Consider the following 22,960-nt stretch of genomic DNA (forward strand, 5'->3'; position numbering starts at 1 on the left):
TGTCATTAGTTTTCGTCGACTAAAACTAGACTAAAACTAGACTAAAATTTCATCAGTTTCCGTTGACTAAAACTAGACTAAAACTAGACTAAAATGTCATTAGTTTTCATTGACTAAAACTATACTTAAACTAGACTAAAATGTCATTAGTTTTCGTTGACTAAAACTAGACTAAAACTAGACTAAAATGTCATTAGTTTTCGTTGACTAAAACTAGACTAAAACTAGACTAAAGCTAGTATGAACGTGACTAAAACTAAAAGTAAAACAGGTCGCCAAAAACCACACTAGGTAAAACTTTTGGAAAAGGTGATATATGTGACCTTTGAGTCGGGTAGCTGGAGAGAGAGAGAGAGTTGTGTGTTGAGGAAGAGCGAGGCGGACAAATTGAGAGTGATCATGTATAATTTAAGGACAAGTGGTTCTCCCATGAGACGTCTCTGTCACTTCACAGCTCTCCGTTATTAGCGGGGAGAAACCGCCGCGGCGTACAAGAAGAGAGGGAAAACACAAAAAAAGCAAAGAGACATAGAAAGATGAGGACGGTGTAAATAAAGGAGATGGGTGTCGGAGATAAAAAAGAACAATAAAAGGAGAACGCAGGCAGATTAGCGAGGACGCCGGGGAGCTGCTGATCAGATAAAAATAGACGCGGAGGAAAAAAGGATGAAGAGGGAAATCATGTTCACGGTGAAAACGTTCAGCTCAGAGTAGCGACTAATGCACCACTCAATAAACCGGTACGCGTGATGGAGGCTCGGACACCGAATGAATGAGGCTCCAAACCACTCTCCATCTCATTTTACTGTGAGCTGGGATCCGTGGTTGGACTGGGAAGCTCCCACTGTGGGTCTCCACTGCTGACTGGAGATGTGATGGCGCGTTAACCAAATGAAACACAACGGAAGGTCTTCGTCGTGGAAAACAAGACAGCGGAGGAATTGAAATGTTTAACATTCAGAGCCGGGTACGGTCGCGCTGCGTAGCCGTAATGCTTTTTATTGCTCTCCGCTGAAAGAGCCGCGCTGTAAGAGGCTGTGATTACCGGCTGCAGAAACATCAATTGATCAGGGGACTTCAACCGTTTATCAATGACAAAAGGTGTTAGTACACAAATCGCCATGCAGGTTGGTACAGACACAATCACAGACAAACAGTCTGTTCAAACAGGTGTACACACAAACACACACACATTACTTACTAGTAGTGGTGTGATATATATTGGTATCCATGATAACCCAGGTTCTCTTTAACAGTTATTCATATTGTCATGATAATAATATCAGAGGTCTGCAATGTTTTTTTGATACAAAGTTGCATTTTAAAACATTACGGTTCGCATTACATTTAATTATGACGACACGTCAAAATGTAAATCTGTCATTTTATTCCATCCATACAGGTGGCAACTTTAAAAAAAACGTACTACATATATATTGCATGAGGGTGTCTCAAACAAGCCAATCAGAAGCATGGTGTGGCTCTTCATGGAAGTGGGTAACCCCTGGTAACTACCATATATTGACATATATTGCGATACTATCGTGAATTAAAATGAGCATCTCCATTGCCGACTGAATATTGGTTGGTATTGAAGCCGTTGTGCTGTATTTATCTGACAGTCTGTCAGGAGTGACATTATCTTCATGTTGTTTCTCCCAGAGACTTTGCATCATAACAGGTTGCTTTGCCCGAAACTGAGATTTTACTGCAGCAACATTTTTCTTACTTCCCACTTACTAACTAGCATAAAAGCTCCGCATGCTGTCAAAACATGTTCGCTTCTGTGGTCAGCGTGTTTTGACTGTAATTTGCAATGTGACAATGAGAGCGCAGTAAATGGAGGAAGTGTGGGGAGCAAAAAAAAAAAAACGTCTAAATAAATAAAACTGCAAAGAGTTTTCCCCTAATTTGCAGTATTAATGCTGACACTCGAGAAAATGTGTTGATTGCGACTTCCTCACATTGCTTTAGATTCCTCAACGCTAACACTGGCTAATTGCTGCACTTTGTTGAGGTTAAGTGCTGCGGCTTCATAATCCACATTCACAGTGACGATGACCTGGAGACGAAGCCTTCAACAGCTGGCGCACCACAGGGAAGGCACGTTTTAGATGGTAGCCTTATTTCTAATGACGTGATATGATGATTAATTCATTGCAGAATTCTGCTCGGTCAAACATTTTCAGCCAGCCAGATCTCTTCTGTGTCCCTACAGGCTGCCGGAGCGCTCGGCAAACACTGGGTGTCCTGAAAACACCGGATTTGAACTTGACAGCGATGAGATCATCAGCTGCCGAGGTCTCCGGCTAATCTCCCGCTCATCAGAGCCGTATAGGCTGCTATAGGTTGTGTGATCCGGGCTGTATGAGCCGTGTGTGTGCGCAGCAGTGTGCGGTGTTGAGCTAATCGCTTAACAGCTCCACTGAGGGAGTGTGCTCGCTGTGTGTGTGTGTGTGTGTGTGTGTGTGGAGGATGACTGAAGGGTTGTGGCAGAACGAGGTCACTCTGTTCTACCAGGTGAATTTGAGTGGGGGTGGACAGGATAAGGAGGTGTGTTTATGTGTGCAGCTGTGCTCCATGGAAGTATTGTGTTGTCTGCCTTGTGAAGTCTGAAAAATGCCAAAATGTGTTTTTCACCATTAGAATTTTTTGAGATTTCACAGAAGCACCAATTACCGACGCAGAAAGTATGATGAGGGTAATCCGGCATCGGCAGAGGGACTTCTTCTCCCGCTGGATTCAAGAACCAGCAGAAACGGAGCGACAGCACTTATTTGACTTTGCCTAGACTATTCCGGCATCTGCTTTTGAGCGCCCGCGAGGCGAATGCTTGCACGCAATGAAATATAAATATGCAGCTAATGTAGCCCTCTCCGTGGAGCCGGGCTGCTTAATGAGTGTCTCAGGAGAAGGCAGGTACATGTCTTCTGTCCTTCCAGCCAGCCCACAACAGTGCCCTTCTCTCTCAGCATCATTAACTCCCACAGTAATGACGACGGAAACTAACAACTCGACCAATCACGTTAAGAGGCGTGTCCGCGCATCGGGGCTACGATAAATGCAAAGCTACGAAACCTGTCAACACATAAAGTCTTCACCGTGAAGTTTAGGAGTTGAGAAAAGTCAAGTCAAAGTGGCACTCCGTCAGATTTGAGATGTGTTGCTTCTAGCGGCCTCTGTGGTGGTAGATGGAACTGCAGGCGAGCCTCTGGGACTCAACTCCATCACCCAACAGTGTCTACTGTCTCTCATCAGCATGATGCCTTCAAATGCTCCACACTGAAAGGAGGTCTGACGTTTTCTCTCGTCACTTTGCTTCTTGATGACTTTCCTTCTTCACCTTCATTAGTTTTTTGTTTCTTTTTCTTGGGACTGGAAGTTGAATGGTCTTCTTTCTCTGCATGTTTATCCTCTATTGTCAGTCAGCAGTAATGAAATGTATCAAACACTTTAGACTAGAGGGAGCCTGACTCAGCAGTTGGAAGTTACTGATTTCCGATTACAAGTAAACGCAGCACACTTCCGAGTAGCTGCTGACGTAATAAGCGTCACTAATTTTGAATTTTGTGTGGGAATGTTGCCACAGACATCCTTTTGGGTAGACTTTACAGGTTAAATGCAAATTTCTTCACAGGGGAGTGGTCACATGTCCCAGGAACGGTCCATCTTTTTATATTTAGGACTATTTCAGTAATGAGTCCTTTATTTTTCACTGATTTTAAAGCTTTTTTATAGGATCCCCCCATGATACCCTTTTTTCGTTTTATTAGACTTTGTATAGGGGGAAATAAAAGAAGAGTACTTAAATTCTACATGTATCGTTGTACTTTTTTATCGGGTATATTATATCGGCATTAATGATGGTGTTTCTACCTGTAACGTTTGTGTTCCAGGGTTAACTGTTTCACAATCTACGTTGTGGACAGAAAGTCCATGTTGAAATTGTGAAGAAACATTGGAGATGTTTGAATGAAGTCCTCTATAAATGCAGTTTTATATCATGTTTTCAACATAATATAAAATAGAGGGAATGGATGAGTCAATATAAACATAAAAGACCCCACATGCCTGTGACAACCCTGAAAATGTCACTGAAGGGGGAAAGCATTGACCAACAGCAGACCAAGGCCCCATCAGAGCTGAAGTGGACCCAAAACAGATCCGAGTCCTCTTTCAAACCCACAATGCCAACGCAAATACACCTGAGAACCGTTTGTCCGCTTCCCTTTAAGAGGACTGAGCTTGTTTAAAAAGGACTAAACGTGAAAACACCCTTCATCATATTGTTATTGAGTGATTAATAGAGGAGGTTGTTTTCATAAACGTCCACAAAGGCCGCGTCCCAGGACGGAACCTTTTACCGTTTGATTAATCCGGTTCAAGATGTCCAGGAGCCATGTTTTTATTTGTTACCCTACAGGGTGCATTTTATTTTCTGCTTCAGACAAACAGCCTTTCATTTATCACAACCCAGCCTGAAAAGACACCTGTCGCATGGCTGGCGCCGGCGAGGGAAAGGGAAGGAGAGCCTGGGGGAAACTAACGCTCAGTGTGCTTCGTCCTAAATATTAACCAGCCGCTTCCTGCTCCAAACCTGCTGATGGTAGCCACTTCATGATAGGCGGAGGGAGGATGCACCACCCCCCAATCCTCCACGGACAACGCCGCCCTACTTGTGCGGAGGTGACCCCCATGTGTTCTACATGGCCCTAACGTTCGCCATTGTTATTTATGAGCTTGCAGAGGTGTCCTTTTTGCAGGGAGCACGTGCACCACCTGTTTTAGCAGTAGGGTAAAGTACGCCGCAATGTGTTCTGCAAAGGTGAAACCGGAGGCGTCCGAGTGGAGCGAACCCACTCGGCACGTTTCAAACTAGGCTGCGAGCTTTAAAGTCTGTTTGCAGCAGATCCACTGCACTCGTTTTGAGGAAGCATTGGGACTTCTTTGTGATACCGTTGTCAAATAAAGTGTGATTGCAATAATTGACACAATGAAGACAGATTATGTGTGCAAGAAAATTGCCCATGAGCGTCTTCTGCTACACCCTTCTTTGTCTTTTCTGTCAGCCTGATCGTTTCAACAAATACACTGATTCGCCTTCTTGTGAATGATAGTTTCCAATGATTGGTTTTGAGGAAATAAAAAACACTCTTGTCTGTCCACTTAAATATGTAGCTGGAGCAAATAGCCAGTTGGCTTAGTTTAGCATAAGACCTTTACAGCTCACTAATTAACACGTTATATGTTTTATGACGGCCTAACCAAGCTGACAAAATTAAAAACCAACCACTTCACAGGGGTTATGCTGGAAATATTTATTGGCCAAGTGTTTTTTCCCCCGGTTTTGTTGCCTTTGCAGAGCCACGCTAGCTGTTTCCAGTACGAATGCTAAGCTAAGATAACCAGCTGCGGGCTCCAGCTTCATATTTACTGTACAGACATGAGAGAAGTATTGATCTTCTCATTAAACGCTCGCCAAGGAAGCGGATAAAGCGTGTTCCCCAAAATGGTCCAACAATTCCTTTAAAGAGGAAGAACATGGAGGAAAAGCCCATAATAGAAACCAGTGTCTGGAAACCAGTTGTAACTACAGTATTACCTTACCATTTTATGAGGTATGTGCCAGATCATTTCCAGGAAGGGTTTGTACAAAAACATTATCATGGTCTGAGGTTATTTTTCTTTCATTTTCGCCAAAAAACTAAAAAGGTGCACACATTCTTTCCACTCCCGTATCAGTATCACTCTTTTTCTCTCTTCAAGGGCCCACATATAACACAGCAATAGAAGCACCTGGCTTCAGTGGGCTCTAGAACTACTAGAATAGTACTACAATCAAGTAGAAGAAAGAAGAGAGACACCTTTCCTGGAGACACCTTGAGCAATCCCTTACTGCTGATTCTTTCCTTTTCTTTCTCTGAAGGAAGGTTCCCATTTAGGCCTGCAGTCAAGCAGAGAATTAAGGACGTAATCAGAACTGAAGATAGCCATCTGGACTGTATTTGTGATTAAATGTGGAGGACATAGGTTGGCAATTTCCTTATTAAGTGCTGTTGTGCTGAATAAGGGCCCTCGGGGTTTATTATCAGTTCTTTAAAATTCATGACATTGAGGAGAACTACAACAGAGATCCACATCAGTCAGCAGCCGCAGAAGCTCTCAGTGTGGCCAAGGAGACACCGGGGCGGAGGCCATTACTCAGCTCATCCTCATGGAAGCAGCTCCCCCCCCCCCCACCCCATATTTGATTATATTAAAAGCCAAAGTGTGCTGCTTCCTGTCCAGAGCTACATGATTGCACCGGCTGTACATGTGCATGTGCACACAGTGGCATCCCTGCACAGGTGTGAGAGCACACACAGACACACACACACACACACACACACACACACACACACACACACACACAATGAGGAGGAAGACACGGTCGATGGACTCCCAGTGAACTTTTACACCACTTCAAAGCATCAAGGTCGAGCAGAGGACTCTCCGCCATAATGAAGAGGAGATAGTTAATCTAGCATTAACGCCTGGCTTCCCATGAGGAAGCACCGGGATTCATGGAGGTGTGAGGGGTCGTCAGTATGCAGGCGCACACACTCTCTCTCCCTCCCTCCCTCTCTCTGCCCCTCTCTTTCTCTTCCTCTCGCCATGGCGACACACAGACGACGCCACAAAGAGCTCTCGAATGAAAGGGCCGTCAAACGGGCATCGATTTCTAATGGGGAACTTTTTTCGGGATCGGCATGGGGGCTCGGCCTAAGTCACGTCTGCGCCGCGGTCAAGGGCGCCGTGTGTGGGAGCATCAACCGGCGCTGTCTCTCTCCGCCAGGCACCAAATGAACCGCCGCAGCAGGACACCGGGATCAGAGAGCAGTGGGAGGCTCCTTTCATCTCTTGGGGATTAGCACTCCCCATAATGGAGCAGTATACATGTGTGTGTATACTCGGAGAAGTATCTACCTTTTAGCCACAGGCTACACACTTCCTTTTTCTGCTGCATGCTGTGAATCCCCCCCCTCCTACCCAAGGCCACAAATATAAGGCTCCATAGGCAAGAGAGAGATGAAGGAGAAGACATTCTCCTTGGGCAAGTTTTCTTAAAATAAACATGAAACTCTGTTTGTTGGCCCTTTCCTCGTGTGCAGCAGTGACGGTTATAGGCTGAGTTACTTCACTGTTTGGTTGATTATATTTAAAATATTCAGCGTGTAACGCTCTTCAAAGCTCCCTGTTATGTCGGGAGAGGGAACCCATTTGTACGCGGCGGCAGCGGCAACACCAAAAAATGTTGACATGAGCCGGGGAGTGCCATCCCCGGTAATTCCAGCTCAGGCATTAAACATGCATGGAAACAGTGAAGGCTTCACTGGACTGTATCCACTCAGATGTATTGACGCAGTGGAGCCGTGGGGAGGGAAAAAAGGAAAGTGAGGCGAAGAGCAAGGCCATCTGGGAGATGGGGTTGCGTGACAATCTGCGGGATCATCAGCCACTTCACACTAAGCAACACCTTTTGTGTCACACGGGGGGGGGGGGGGGGGGAACCTGCTACACAAATACATTCAATCTCCACCTCTCCTTTATCTTCACTCTTTGCACGTATATACAGCAGGTCCAGACACATACGTACAATCACACACACGCACACACACACACCAACGCTTCACACTCGTCTCACCTCACGCACACTTGCCTCTTTTGATGTCACTACTGAGAATGACTCCTGCTGCGCTCTGTGTCCCGGCTACCAAGAACAACCACCCAGCACTAACTCTTCAAAGCTGCCTGTCTGCACATATCGAGGTACTTAGTCTCACCATGGAGGCAATTTAGCAGGATTTATGTCCAATTACAAGCAGCCAAATGTGAATACATCATATCATATCGCCCATTTGCTGAACAAAAATTGGACAGCTCGCATTTGGTTTTTCTATGCGAAAGAGTGATTCCCTTCAGTCGCGATGACTGTTGTTCTTCTTCCTCCATTCATCACCGTCTGTAAATACGACACCATGTTCACAACTGCCGTCCTCTCCAACAACACGGTGTCCTATTTCAGAGTGTTTAACAGGTTTTTTTTTTAAACAAACCTGGCCCTGCCACCACTGAATGCCTTGGCTCAGTCGTCCACCAGCAGCGCCCCCGCCATGCCAGCCTGGGCCCGGACCCCGGGCTCCGGGCAGCTCATAAATGAGTAATGGCAGTCGCATTAACATTCGGTGGTAGGGCAGGCTAAGGGCAAGAAGGAGAGAGGGGGGGGGGGCTCCCTCTGTCTTATAAAACAGCAGCTGATTAATGTTTGATCTTCGCTGGCCTCATTCTTCCACTAGCACGGCTAATCTGCCGAGTGGGCGAGAGTGATGGAGCTGTGAGAGACGAACAGAGTTTGTCCAGGTGCCGTTTGGTTGAGCCAGCAATATGCCGTCTTCATCAGCGGTGCGTTCCAGTGGGATCAATTCATAGATGTGATACGATGCGCCGTGACAACGATGATGGAGGATGAGGAGAGGACAACAAGGACCGGTGGCCAAGGTGACCCGTTTTACAAGAACAATCCAGTTCACGAAAGTTTAACACGTGAAAACAGAAGATTTGTTTTTCAAGCTGAATGTAAAGAAGTAAAAGAGAAAGAAAGAAAGAAAGAAAGAAAGAAAGAAAGAAAGAAAGTAAGTAAGTAAGAAAGTAAGAAAGAAAGAAATTACCAAAACTAAAACCTAGCCAAAAGAAGATTGGATTCTGCACCAGTACATGTTGGCCACTAGGGTGCAGTCTTGTCGGTTATTTACTGGTTTTCATCTTTAAAAGGAGGTAAAAAAAAGAGCTTACTGCTAATGCAGACATACTGATATTAGCTGCTGTTATATTAACCATGCTCATGTAGCATGAGAACGGCTGCTAATTTAATTTGCTAAAAAACGACAAACTACAGCCGAGGCTGATGGAAGTGTCATTAGTTTAGCAGGTATTTGGTCGTAAACCAAAGTATCGAAACATTTGACATGATGATGGCACTAGAGGAAAAGTCAGGGGATTACATGTCATCAGAGTTCTTCCTCTGAGAAACATGAATGGGAAGACTTCATGACAACCGATCTATATTTCAGAATGGAAAAAAAGGGATTCATTGGGTGAAATGCAGGAAATCCCAGATGTAGATGAGGCAGATAGCTGCTTAAGTAAAATAACATTCAAATATTCATCCCAAGAACTGCACTGTATGAAGCATTAACTGTAAACACCTCAACAGACGGTCTTAAAAAAAGAAGAAAAAAAAGCGACTGTGATGATCCAGTGACAGATCATTATCTTTAATTCTTCTATCCATAAACGGCCATATGCTGCCCGGCTTGCCTGACTCACAGGTGGATGGTAGATGGTGCTTTTTGGGATGACGCGGGAGAAAATTGTAGCAGCAAAGTGATTCTGACAGCTGTGTGACTAGGGAGCAAATTAAATTAGAGTTTGTCATAGGTGAGAAAAATACGCTTCTTCACACAGAAAACGCTCGTTTCATTTTTATTTTCCGGGCAGAGCACTTTACAGCGGGTTTCACAATTCTTCCTCTCTCGCCATAAAAATGTTGAAATGACATGGTAGTCCTGGAGCTATTTAAGTGTCACAGTCCTCAAGAGGAGAAAAGAGCATCCAATGTTTGCTGGTCTTACTATTCTAACAAAAGACAGTTGGTGTGCTTTGACTAATTATTTAGTAGCGACTCATTACCAAACATGCTACATGCGGAAAATAAATGTCCCCATAGCATTTTATGGGACTATAATAACATTAATTATTACTATAACAACATTGCCATCATTAAGCAGAAGTCTGCTCTTCAGTTAATTTTATACAAAACAACTGTTCATGCTAACACATTAACAAACTAACTGGACTGTATTTAACAGAAGTGATATCATTAGTGAATTTTTCGGCTTTTATCTGCTTTCAAATGCAGATGAGCAGTAATTACACAACAGTATGATGTTGTTAATGGGGGGGGGGGGGAGGCCCAGTGAGACTGGATGTGCTCTACATACTAAAACTGGCCCTTAAATGAAAACTTAGTGTGAAGCAGTGAGTCACGGAGTTGGAATGATATCAACGTGTCACGTTAGGGTTCTAGTAGGGGAAGTGCGGTGGGAATAAACGTCATGGTAACAGGAAGCCAGCAGGTTCTGTCAGCTGGGAGGTTGACATGCGCTGCATGAAGTCAGCTCCAGCAGTAATCTTATAGAAGTATCAGATTAGTACTTATGACATAAAGTGTATGAAGACACACACACACGCTCTCATTTGCGTAAACGTGGAATTCGGAGCGTCTAGCAGCAAGCTAATCCGTGCGCGCCGGGAACACCGAGCGGTAGCTGTGATTGACAAGCCAATCGTTTCTGCTGAAACGCTCATCGGAAGCGTAAGCAGGAGTTAAAAGCCAGCCGCAGAGATCGCACACTTCACATGAAACTCCAATATTTCGCACTGTGCGCTTCTGAGGAAAGCCGAGCATCTGAGGTGAAATGTGTCTCAAAATATATTACACCTTTTCTCTTTCTCTTCCTTTTTGCCTTCTTTCTTTTAGAATTCATGCTCTTTGTGCTCCCGGGGTGCCAATCATGAGAATGCCTCTTTGAGGGGCCGGGGCCTCATGCGAATGTCAGCTCCGTAGTACATTATAATTCCACCCCAGATCTTGAAGGATGACACAGTTCCAAAGCTGCACTCGCTCCAGCGCGCAGCTCTGCCAGGGAGGGAAATCGGAGGTAATAAAAACTGCTTTGTTGAAGAGACATTGTAATTTAACCGTTGGTAGCAGGCAGTAGCAATTGCCTTTAATAATGGTCTGTGCGCTCTAATTTGTGTAGGGATTTGGCCAGACTAACCTGGTCTCACAGGTCCTCAATGCTTCTGCCATCCGGCCTTGTCGCTGGGAGGAAGGGGAGGATGTCTGGAAGTAGCGAGTGGAGGAGTGGGAGCGATATATAGAGTGTAAGGGAAGGAGGGAGCGCCGGAGAGAGGGAAGAGTCTCCCACAGCAGGAGGTGATTATGGGAAGGGAAAGATACTAAAGGGCGTTTTGCCATTTCCTGTTCCTCATAATATCGCATAATGTTGGTATAATTAAACCCAGGAAATGCGGCTTCATTAGTCCCGGTCCGGGTGTTAAAATGAAGTGCGAACTAATTGGTCAAGTAGAGATGTGAGCAGCTACACAGATACACATGACTCCGAACGCCTTTGTTGCTCCCGAAGCTTTAAATCATGATGAAAGTGACGGCGATGCAAACAACCTGCACAGTAAAGTGGTCCGGTGAGGAAACGCTTGTGTTATGTGTGATATATGGTGTGTTTTATTGAGCCCCCATTGGTTGCATCGAGTTTCCGCTCTCAAAGAAGTCTATTCTTTAGAAAAAAAATACTGATCAAGCCTTATCTCTTTTGAAACGTGTAATCCACTTGGGAAAGCCGGACTTGTAGCCATTAGGCGCTGTCCTCTGAGCCTCGACTCGCTGCCCGCTCATCCTTAGTAGCAAAGGCAAAGCTTGTTTCCATTCAGCTGGGAGAGGTGGTCAAAGCCACAAGATCAAGCAGTTCCCAGCACTTTTTTTTCTTCTTCGCCGAGAAATACTCGTCTCAATAGTTTTTGGGAGATGGTGTGCAGAAAATTCTCCACAGAACAAGATCTGATGTTTGCCTGGTCTCCCGTAGGTTTGACAGCATTTCTTGAGGAAAAGTTTGAAAATTTGGAAATGGGAAGTCTTAAATTGGATAGAAAGTAGGAGCTCCTCGCTGGAGACGGGCTGCCATTTTTATGCTTGTTTGTTTCCTTCCTTTGCCTCTTCCTCTCTTTGCACATACCCTTGCACAAACCATCTGCCACACAGGTCCTGTGTGACTTTACTTCAAGAGCTCTTAGTGGCTGTCTTCATCAGCTCAAGATCCGCTGCAGAAAAACAGCTTTAATTGGAACTAAGGGGGGAAGAGAAGCAGAAGGGGTCGCACGCTTCAGCACATTTTAGAGAGGGGGGAAATGCTTGCGGATGATCAAGTATCGCATTCTGCACAGTTTCTCCTCGGCAAAGACGTTTCATGCTAACATCCCCGCATAGATCTCTTCTTTGCACATTTTCCCTTTTGTGCAATAATACACATGGATGCTTTATTATAAAGTTGACTCGGCTACCCTTCAAATGAACACATGTTCAAATTAACGCCAATAATGGAAACTGTGAAACTACACCCTTCGGTTCATTGGGAGCAATAACTCTCTTGCTCCGACGCAGATAAATCAACTTGTCCAGCTCAAATTGCCGACTGTAATATTTCAAGCTGGCCTGTCGATACCCCTGAACCTTGATTTTGCCCCACTAAGCATTCAGCTCTGCAGCTAGAAAGATTGAAATGGCAAATGTCAGAACACTGTTGAGCTGCATTCAGGATTTCAAGTCGCATGGGGAAAGGAACCCTGATAGTCTGCAGTCTGATCCGTTCCAGCAGGCAACTACGCCGTCTCACCAAGGCCAGGCGGAAAGCTGCACCACAATTGGTCGGACAGAAATGGCCTCTTTGACACATCAGAGGATGCCCTCCCTCTCCCCCCCTTGCCTTTTCTTCTCTTTGCACTGTCAGGGTTCCTCGCTGCTTGTGTTGTTTCAGAAGGGCTTTGAACATTAGCTTCTGTTGTTGCTGTAGCTTCAGAGACATTTCACAGCCCATTAGCTGCTCTTTTAGCCCGAACCACTACTCAAAACCAGGGGACGAGGGGGCGAGGGGCGGGGGAGACACAGACGGAGGGAAAGTCTGGACAAAAATACATTTTTAGTCAGTGTACACAGGTATTTACTTTGCTCGTGGAAGACTAGAAAACAGGATCTATAATTAGAGCAACAGTTTCAACATTTTGGTAAATGCCCTTATCGGCTTTCTTGCCAAGAGCCAGATGAAGATTAATACCTCTGAAGTCTTTTGTATCTAAAACAGCCATGTCCACCTATGTCCAGTCTCTGTGCTAAGCTCAGCTAATCAGCCGCCGGCTTGTGCTGCATGGTATCAACATTCTCATGTCAGAGCAAATTAGGTGTATTCCTCTATTGCTTTAATATATTCTGGCATTTAGAGCAGTGATAACTCCAGAAATTGTCATACTGAGATAAAAGTAACTGCGGGGAGATAGAGTAGCAGATGCTAAACTGCACGAATGTCTAATAAAATCCTTGTTGCCTTTAGGAAAAGAAAGCACGCAACACATCCAGTAGAAATCAGAGCTTAAAGCCAGTGGTCAGAATTTTGGAGCCTAATCAGCAGTACATGCACCTGGTTTATGGTTTGCCGATGTGCATTGCGGTTTTGGCCAAGACAGGTGGCTTCCAGTGCGTTTGATGGGGTTGAACAATTTGCGCGGCTGGCAGAAAGACCATAATCAATCTGGAGACTATAGATAAGGGCCCTAAAACCAGCCAAGCACAGCGTTTTCTCTTATCGCAATTACACCTTGCCCTCCTGCCTCAGGTACAGCCAATTAAGCCAGGAGAGGATGCGCCGACAGCCACTTCACATCGAGGAGGCCTATCAGAAGACTCCGAAAACACACCCCGTCGATGCAGCGGGGGCAGAGAGGAGCTTGTTAAGCACAGGAAGATGCAGGGAGGGAGCTCCAGTGTGCAGCCTACTGTGTTGCACTGCAGATATACAGGCCGGCCGTATGTGTCCGTCCTTCCAGGAGTATAAAACCAGGATGCTCTGGTGAGGGATGAGGAGGCTACTGGGTGGCTAGCTGCTAGCGTTCCATCAAGGGCCCAAGGGCACGCAAACCTTGCCACCCGCCACTGCCTCCCTCTCACTCTCTGACCTGCTTTTTAATCCATTCATCACGTCGCTCCTCTCTTTCTGCCTTTCAATCGCGGAAAAATCATTCACATTATGTAAGTACTTAGCGGTACAGGATAGGAAAGGAGGTGTGGGATGGAGAGAGAAGTCATGCGTGTGTTTTAATGTGAGAGCGGTTAAGAAAGGCAGATATGAGGTCAAAATCAAGGATAACACTCGGGATGAATACAAATCGTCCCCCATTGTGACTTTTTATTCCTACCTGGATTTTTAAAAAGGAAAGTGTCACACTGTCGGCGGCTCGGCAATGAAAAATGTATCACGCAAGCGTCTTGGCGCTGTCGATCACCCCCCTCCCCCCCAGCTTACAGGGGGTTAACCAGAGCCATAAATATAAACCTTGAGTGCTTGATCTGAACCACAACTTCAAACTCCTCTTCCTCTTCGCCACTGTGAGGTTTCAAACAGCCGACGCGCGGCTGCGGCGCTTTGTCTCCGCCGTGTGATGGCCCCACACCAATTTAGTTCGACAAATTCACCTCAAAGCGCCGTCCTTCATGGAGCCGAGAGGGAGATCAGCGGGATCACCTTCTTTTCTTTTTTCTCTCTCTCAGCGCCGTACAGAAACACTGATGATCACATGTACAGTGGGGAACATCTAATGTGATCACGCAAAGCAGTGGTGCAGGAAGAAGAGTGGTGCTCTCACGCTGCTCACACACACACACCTAATATACAAACAAAGCCAGTGCTCGGATGTCTGATGAAGTGACAAAATGAAAAGAGAGGCCGCCTCAGTGGGAGAATCCATCCATTCTCTGTTTAGCCTACGCGGAGATGATACCATGTATCGGCTGCTTATTGAATACTATTGGAGTCAAAAGGGGGTAAATTGACTAAGTAGGTCGAGGCAAAACTCGTGCAGAGAAAATATGCCAAATTCAAATTGATGTGATTGGCCACATGGGTGTGTGGATGCTGCTTTCATAATTGCCTTCGCTTGATGTTTTTTCCTCTCCGTCTCGGCGCTTGCTGTGACATGAAATGTGATCGAGAGGGAAAAATACCCCCCCCGCTGAGACCAACATCTGAGAATGGTTCCTTCCACATCAACTCAAACAGCCAATCCGCTATTGCCGATCCATGCGTAGACGGCTCTAAATCAAGGCGACGGAGGTACTTACCGCGTTCACTGGACAGGGTGGTATCTGTCATAGAAAGAGAGAGAGGAGGGGGGAGAGGATGATGATTAGAACATAATAGGATTCAGGAAAAGTGGCATCGTGATACCTAAGTCACCGTTAAACAAGAGAACGAAACAGATCCATTTCTGAGAATGTCAGAAAAGTCACAAGCAACAGTATTTAGATACGACGGGAGAAAAGTTGCTGTCACGACGGCGTAGTTGCTCACATTTGTCTCCGTCTATTATCCAGGCAGCAACATTTAACCACAATGCAGTTTGTTTTCTTTCTTATACTTCTTGTCATTGCCTCAAGCAGTGGGATTCATCGTTATCCTCAAACGAAAGGCAGGATATTGCTCACTCCCAAGCTGCATACATCGTGGTGGGTGGTGTTTATTCAGATGGAGGTGACGGAAACAGAGGAGGCAGCCGTCGAAGGCTTGACGTCTTCCTCCTGGTTTGCTTGCCCTTCTCGTGTCCTCCAACGGAGTTCCTTAGTCAGATTTGATCAGAAGCAATCTCCGGCTCTTTTTTGTTGCGTTTATTTCTTACATTTTTAATCTAGGAAGCCTTAAAGTTGACCGAGACCGAGAAAAAAGCCAAACTCTGATCAGATACGCTTGTTTTCAGTCCCAGCATCCCAGTGATGGGGGGAAAAAAAGAAAAGGCTCCCTGGCTCCAGGCCTGCCCTCTCACAAGGGCAGTTCTCTTTCAAAAAGCAAGATTATAATTGTATAGAAGAATATTTGCTGCCTCTCAAAAGTTTGCAGAGAAATGCTCCGGAGAATCTAATCGTCCCAGTTTTTAACCACACTAACGGTCTGACGACGTCCACCGCTTCAGCTCGGACTAAACATGGCAACAACGATTGGGCTAATTTTGGAGATGCATTCATGGTACCCAGAAGATGAACCCGACTAGGCATGGGCGATCATTTCTACGCATGGCGTCCAATCATGGTGACATTTCTACAGCTAAAAAAGAGCTACGTGTGTTTTGACAACTACATTTACATCATAACTGACGTTGCCAACACACAATGACGTTAGCATTTAGCTTAGCACCACTGTGCATGAATGCAGCCTCACAACCTTGCTTGCTGTAGATCTCCAGTCCTGTTTTCCTCCAGTTCTAAGCACAATGATGATTCTACGGTGGATTTGCTAAGGAGGGTGATGTGCTGACACCGCCTCAAATGATGACATAAAATGAAACGGGAACGTGAAACGTATGGGAAAACGCCTCATAAGCTGCATGAAAGCTGCCATGAATAATTAAAGAATAACTTTTTGGCCCGTTGGTTGCTTGCAATCGTGAATTAATGTACAAAATACGCATCAGCTAAATTGTAAATACTAATATATTCTCTTGGTATTTCAGAAGACTGGGTTGGACTACGGGTCAACTTTAAGAGGCTGGTTTAATGTGTTAGAAATGGAGGCCTGGAAGCTTGTTCTGCTGCATTCACTGGAGGCCGATGTGGATTTCAGCTCAATTATTACAACGTGAATATAAATGAACACCGCGTTTGGAAAGACGTCTTCACTAAATTGATTAAGTTCAGCACATTTTTCTTCAAACATTGCTTATTTTTCAGTACGTTTATTGATTCTCTTTGCAAACTTGCAGGCTTGATGACAGATTTTGGATAGCTGTTAGTATCAAAATGCTTTTTTTCCCTTCTCCCTCCTTCATTTAAACCCCCCTCCCCCCCCCCAAGACACACTTACGTCTCGCCAGAAATCCATTCAACTTCATCTTTAAATTCTCTGCAACTTTTTGACTTGTTTACAAAAAGCAAACACATCACTATCTAAATGAGAGCTTCGCTCGCGGATCGTGTTTCCATTCCCCTTCTCCGTGTATAAAGCCACCCCAATCTATCCCAACAGAACTTCGCTCCGCACATGTTCAATTATTCATCACCCTCTGTCAAGAATTCAGCCTTGCTAGCACTTGCCAGTATCCCCAACAACTTGGCAGGCAGGCTCATATTTGGCATATGGTGCAGAGCAGTGCTGCTTTTCCTTCTCTCCTCGGTTGGCCTGCTAGCACTCCCGAGGAGCACCGCAACACACACACACACACACACACGCACACACACACACTCACACACACACTAATGATGCACCATGTCTGTCAGTTTTGTAACTGAGACCCCCCGCCCTCCCTTCCTCCTTTGAGTCGCCGGGCATTCGTCAACAACCTCTTTGCAACAGGTTTCAAGGTTTTCAACAATACGTGTACACGCTGCAACAGCCAGACTGGAATCCTCCAAAAATGTGCTATTAAGGAAACATTTGCTGCTAATCATTAAGAAGCATTCCATTAACAGCCATGCACAGGTGTTTTCGTTTCATTGCAGCTATGGTAGCACTCCGGAAAGCTGGGTTTGGGTGTCTTTTTGGGTACTTTGCGTTGCTGATTTAAATTCCCAGTGGGATCGAGGGCACTTGAATATTTACAACTCTCACGCTCCTCCTCTACGACCACCGAGCTCCTCCCCCTCGACTCCGTGCCCTTTGAAATCCCTTAGATCACGCCACCTTTGAAACGCGGGTCCGATGTTGACTCTGGTTTTATCACGGGCACCGTCGCCATCTTTCTTTTTTTCCTTCTTTTCCACCGGTGTTTTCTTCTCCTTGGTTGTTTTGGACCTCCTCGTTTCGGTTTTTAACGAGGAATTGGAAGCTTGTTGCTACTTCCCTCCGTCTCCCCCCTGTGATAGTGGAACGACCCGAGGGGGGAGGGGCTCTGTGTGTGCACGAACACAGCCCTGCATGCTGATTGGACAGGATGATCCGGGCTCTGTCGATTTTTGCAAAACAAACAACAGGCTCTACGTGCACGTAGAGGCGCGCTTTTTGTTCTAAAACTGGATGATTTATGTTGTTCTATCGGAGCGTAGTGTCGGCTTCAGTGAATATGATCAAACAAATGTTGCCGACTGGGACTTTAATGGTCCGCCTGTGTTGAAGGAGGGTTGAGACGCCACTTGGCAGGCAGCTCAGCATGGCGGGGGAAAGAAGCACGCTGAGCCAGCACATTTCACAGCTAACTCGGCGAATTAGGAAAGGGTTAATTGCGGAATGGAGTTGGTGATTGTTGGAACGGCTCAGAGAAGAACTTGAATTTGGAAAAGGTATTGGCTTGTATCTTCTCTCTTCTCGAGAGAATAGGAAGCACGTGCTGGTGATGAACACCCTCCTCGTCTGAACCACATTCATCAGGTTTTTCTTCTCAATGCACCCACATCTGACCAGCTTCTTTATGATGCTGCCATGAAAAGAAGCGATGACGCACATTCCCACATATTACAAACGCACTCAAAAAGGTGACACTTTCTCATTTCCTTCACCAACGACATAAAGAGAACACGTTGAGTTCCCACAAAGCACTGAATCACATGTGCATCGTCTGTTTGACGACCTTCGTCCACAAGAGCTTACATCTGCACCACTTTCTATTAATCCATTAATTTCTATGAATTATTGACAAATGTCTGGTATTTGCTCAAATCAAATAAAAACATTTACATGGAGACTGTTCTGTGCAAACACTGGAGCTGGCTGGAAATAATGGATTTAAGTTTGTGCATCAGGTTTTTGTTACATAAACACTGCTTTCCTAACTGGATTGTTATTAATTCTTAATAGCAACTTGGTAAAAACCTTCAAAAAACAGGAATTACCATCCAATTGTGCATCTTTTCCTCAATTGGCCCTGTTGAACCAATACCTCGGCCCGATATCCGACCCGGCATCACTAGCTGCCAGTCTAAAAGTCGTGCACCTACACACGCCCAACGGCAGTTGCAACCACTTGAATCTGCTTCTGTTTGCATGCAGATGCGTCCTCATGCCACATCTTCTTGTTGCCCTCGTGATGACTAATAACAGGAGAGCATTTTCAGCTAATAAATAATACATTTAAGAGTCTAATCAAATTGAACAAATGAGGATGTCTAGAAAACTATTAATCAGAGAGCAAACGTGTATTTACAAATATAACACTGACACAAACAATCAATTATTCATAAAGTGAATGCTGGGTAAGTGGGCTTCTTCCCGGGTGAGATGCTGCCATAATTGGAGTGGGACTACAGGAGTGCCGGCTGGTGTGTGTGCACATGTTTGCCTATGTGTCTATCTGTGTGCACTCACTCACACACACACACACACACACACACTTCTCCCCATGCGCCAAACTTCCCCCAAACACGACAAGAGCAGGCAGAGTCGGCTCATTACTGCCTAATGAGTTGTCTGATTAGTGCCGAATATAAAAGCCTCATTGTCAAGCGCTGTATGTTTATTTTGATTAATTATTGTACTAAAGTGACTGAATGGAAGCACAATGACATGGAGCATTAACGTTTTGTGCTAATAGGGCCCTTGTGGAGTGAACGATCGTATAGTCAACCCTCACTGTAGCACATAAACCACGGCCACCGCCTGAAAAGGGTTTATATCAGTCACATGTTGGCCCTTGTACACTCTCGTCATGGATTCTTCACTTTGTCATGTTTTTCTTGATTTTTTTCCCACAATATAATAGAAAAACATGCCTTTTGAGATTCACGAAACACGTGCAAAACTCAAAGCTTGCGTTCATCGGATGCTAAAGAGTGATTAGTATGTACAGGGTGTATTCTTGAAAGCTAAAAGGTACTCTAGCTTCCTTACTGAAGGCTCAGATTCTAACCGCTAAAGTGTCGTTTCACCCTCTGGTTCGTAACTTCACCTCCTGCATCATTCTGAAAGATGGGCTGAAAGGTGAAATCACGACTTCTGTATGACGAAAGTCTTGACACCTGCATGACACTGTAGCAACTTGAATTCAGTCGGCGTAAACCATCTGCAGTCTCCTAGCAACTGGGGACCCCAGCCTACTATTCCCCTCATTTCCTGAAACTAGAGTTGTTCCGATTCCGATACCAGTATCGGAAATGCCTCGGATACTGCAGAAAATGCTGGCATCGGTATCGGTGAGTACTGGTGTCCAGGTACCGATCCACGTAATTTAATCATTTATTAAATTACGTAATTTATTAGAAATAGGAATTTGTTTACTGGTTAGCTCCGTTAGCTTTGACACAGTTCTTCTTAAAACAGTTGCGCTCGCAATTTGTTTTAATAATTATTCCTATATTTAGTTAAGTTGCTGTTGCACTACTGTTTTATACTGTTCTATTTAAAAATAAATGGCTTCCATTTGGGGCTGCACGGTGGTGTAGTGGGTAGCACTGTCGCCTCACAGCAAGAGGGTCCTGGGTTCGATTCCCGGGTCAGCCTGGGTTCCTTCTGTGTGGAGTTTGCATGTTCTCCCCATGTAAGCGTGGGTTCTCTCCGGGTTCTCCGGCTTCCTCCCACAGTCCAAAGACATGCAGGATGGGGATAGGTTCATTGATGACTCTAAATTGCCCGTAGGTGTGAATGTGAGCGTGAATGGTTGTTTGTCTCTACATGTTGGCCCTGTGATAGACTGGCGTCCTGTCCAGGGTGTACCCTGCCTTCGCCCAATGACAGCTGGGATCGGCTCCAGCCCCCCCGCGACCCTAAATACAGGATAAGCGGTAGACAATGGATGGATGGATGGCTTCCATTTGCTGTATTCATTCATGTTTTACAAAGGGTTTAACCTGAGCCAGGCCTTACCACAATGATAATCGGCCGATACCCACAGCACGAGTATCAGAATCGGTATCGGGAGGGGAAAAATGGTATCGGAACATCTCTACCTGAAACCAGCGGTAGCAATTAACACGGTGGAATGAGCGAGGTGAGATTTGCTCGCTAGCTAGACAGCCACTAAAAGACGACAATGCAACAACTTTATACGTCAACCAAACACTCACAGCGTGTAAAGAGCATCACTAGCGCCACATCGTCAGCAAACTCACCAGATGTGCTACTCGCTTTGTTCCCAGTCGGGAGCAGGTTTGTGCTGCGACTGTGTGTCAATGTCACAGTGTGTGATCGCAGCTACTCTCAGCTTTAGGGACTGTGGAGTGTAAAGTCACACTTTCTTTGTTTCGACACTCAAGTTATTTCCTGCAACAAAAGTGATTTTTCCTGATTATGATGTTTTATTAAAACGAAAGTGAAACTTAAAATAGTGCCATCTGCACTGATTGGACATCCATACAAACGGTGACAAATGTTCCCTTTAAAGCTGCATCTGTCAGTTTTTTAATAGTGAATTTGAATTGAAGTCAGAATCAGGAGGTAGACTTGCAATTCGAATTTGAATTAAAGGAAGTGGAAGTGAATAAATTCATATACTTAATTTAAGTGCAGTGTTTTAACAGCGAAGCCTTACAGTAAATTACAAAGGATATTCATTGATATTAAAAAAAAAAATAATGTATTCCCATAATGCTTTACTTTAACCAATAGGCCTACAAAATGGTGGGCCTTTGTTTGAAAGCTGTGTTTGAAACCTGTTGCTCGGGGCTGAACTGAAGTTTTATATTGCATTGATAAAGTAACTCTGAAGTTATACAGGATTCAATACGTTATTTCTGTGTGTATGGAATTTCATTGAATTGCCATGAATTGAATTCCACTTCCTGTGATTCCGAAACTCCAATTCAAATTCAACATCCTGTGGGGGCGGAGCCAATTCAATTCCAATTCCTGAATTGAGGCCAATTCTAAAATTCAGAATTTTGCACAAGCCTGGTTTCCAGATGCAGCAGGTAGCTCCTTTGAGAGGAAAAGCCCAAAAAAGGCCATCGCACACGACCTTCCCAGCACCGGACAGCAGACAGGGAGCGACTAGCTGGCGAACATAGTGGAGAAAACAGCTGCTTAAGAACCAGATATTTCCCTCAGGAGTCTGTAGAGATGGTATTTCAGATTTTACGGTGTGGTTCTCCGCTCCAAAGCAGCCAAAAAATATCAATCAATGCAGGTTTAAGTAAAAAAAGGGTAAGTAAAATAATCATTATGTCACATTGGCCCTTTCAGAGTGATATATTATCAGGCGTACGTGATAAAGGTAGTAGTGTAGCAGGGCGCTTTGAAATCCTGGAGGTCTGTTTTTTCAACGCTGTCAAGAATACAGACACTCCTTTTTCCATCAAACTGCTACGGAGATGCTGCAGGGTTTCCGCCAGTGCAGCAAGTTGTTATTGAAAGTGTACTCCCTGCTGCTGCGAAGCATTGGGGAATTTTATTTGAAATGTGTTTCTAAGATGTTTTTTTTAAACTAAAATGTGTTAAACAAGCAGCAAACTCCCACTCGCTGCTCCAATTAATCGGTCGCGGCGCAGGGCCGGCGAACAGCGGACGCCATTTTGTTATAAAAGGGCGGGTTTGGTTCCAATCCCACCCCGTCTGAAGTGACCACCACTGATCTATAATAGGTCTGTAGCGTCGGTGGGTCCCGCCCCCTATAGCAATTTTGTGTCTTATTCGTTGTTATTATTAATTATAAATGAATTACTAATAATTTCAAGGTTCTTTATTTATCACGTGCACAGATGAGATGCACCGTAAAACATGATATAGGCATTAAAACTAGACGGAAAACTTTTATGTTCACCTTAGTTTTGCAAATATGTTTTTATTCTCCTTGTCTTTCTGTAATGCATTTTAATTTTGCCTTCATTTTCTTTTAATTCTTCTATTTTTTCACTTTATTGGATGACATGTTGACATGATGTGAAGCACTTTGAGTCTGCCTTGTGTATGAAAGCTGCTATACAAATAAAGTTGCCTTGTCTTATCGGCCGCCCTGCTCTCTAAATATCGGCATCGGCCATTGGAAAACCCGTATCGGTGGACCACTACGCCTGACATGCCGAGGATGCGTCGAACACAGACGTCACATTTCATGCACATTCTTGTGTGTGATGAAGTTTTCCCTTAAATTGAAGTATGAAGTAGTATCGAATAGTACTACTCAAGTATACTGCAAGTAAATCAAGATTGGTTTTCAGGTCATT

The 22,960-nt window shown here is 44.9% G+C and overlaps 1 protein-coding gene across 2 annotated transcripts in view; it reads right to left on the reverse strand.

The window, feature by feature from the left end:
• The window catches only part of cdh4 (cadherin 4, type 1, R-cadherin (retinal)), a 174,911-nt gene that overhangs the window by 85,584 nt on the left and 66,367 nt on the right, over nt 1-22,960 (reverse strand). For both annotated transcript variants that reach the window (XM_084026410.1, XM_084026411.1), the window contains exon 3: nt 15,008-15,031. In XM_084026410.1, coding sequence (XP_083882536.1) covers nt 15,008-15,031 — 24 coding nt within the window. The remainder of the gene's footprint in view (nt 1-15,007; nt 15,032-22,960) is intronic.

Source organism: Eutrigla gurnardus (genome assembly GCF_963514095.1).
Source record: "Eutrigla gurnardus genome assembly, chromosome: 2".
In the NCBI taxonomy this organism is placed as follows: domain Eukaryota; kingdom Metazoa; phylum Chordata; class Actinopteri; order Perciformes; family Triglidae; genus Eutrigla; species Eutrigla gurnardus.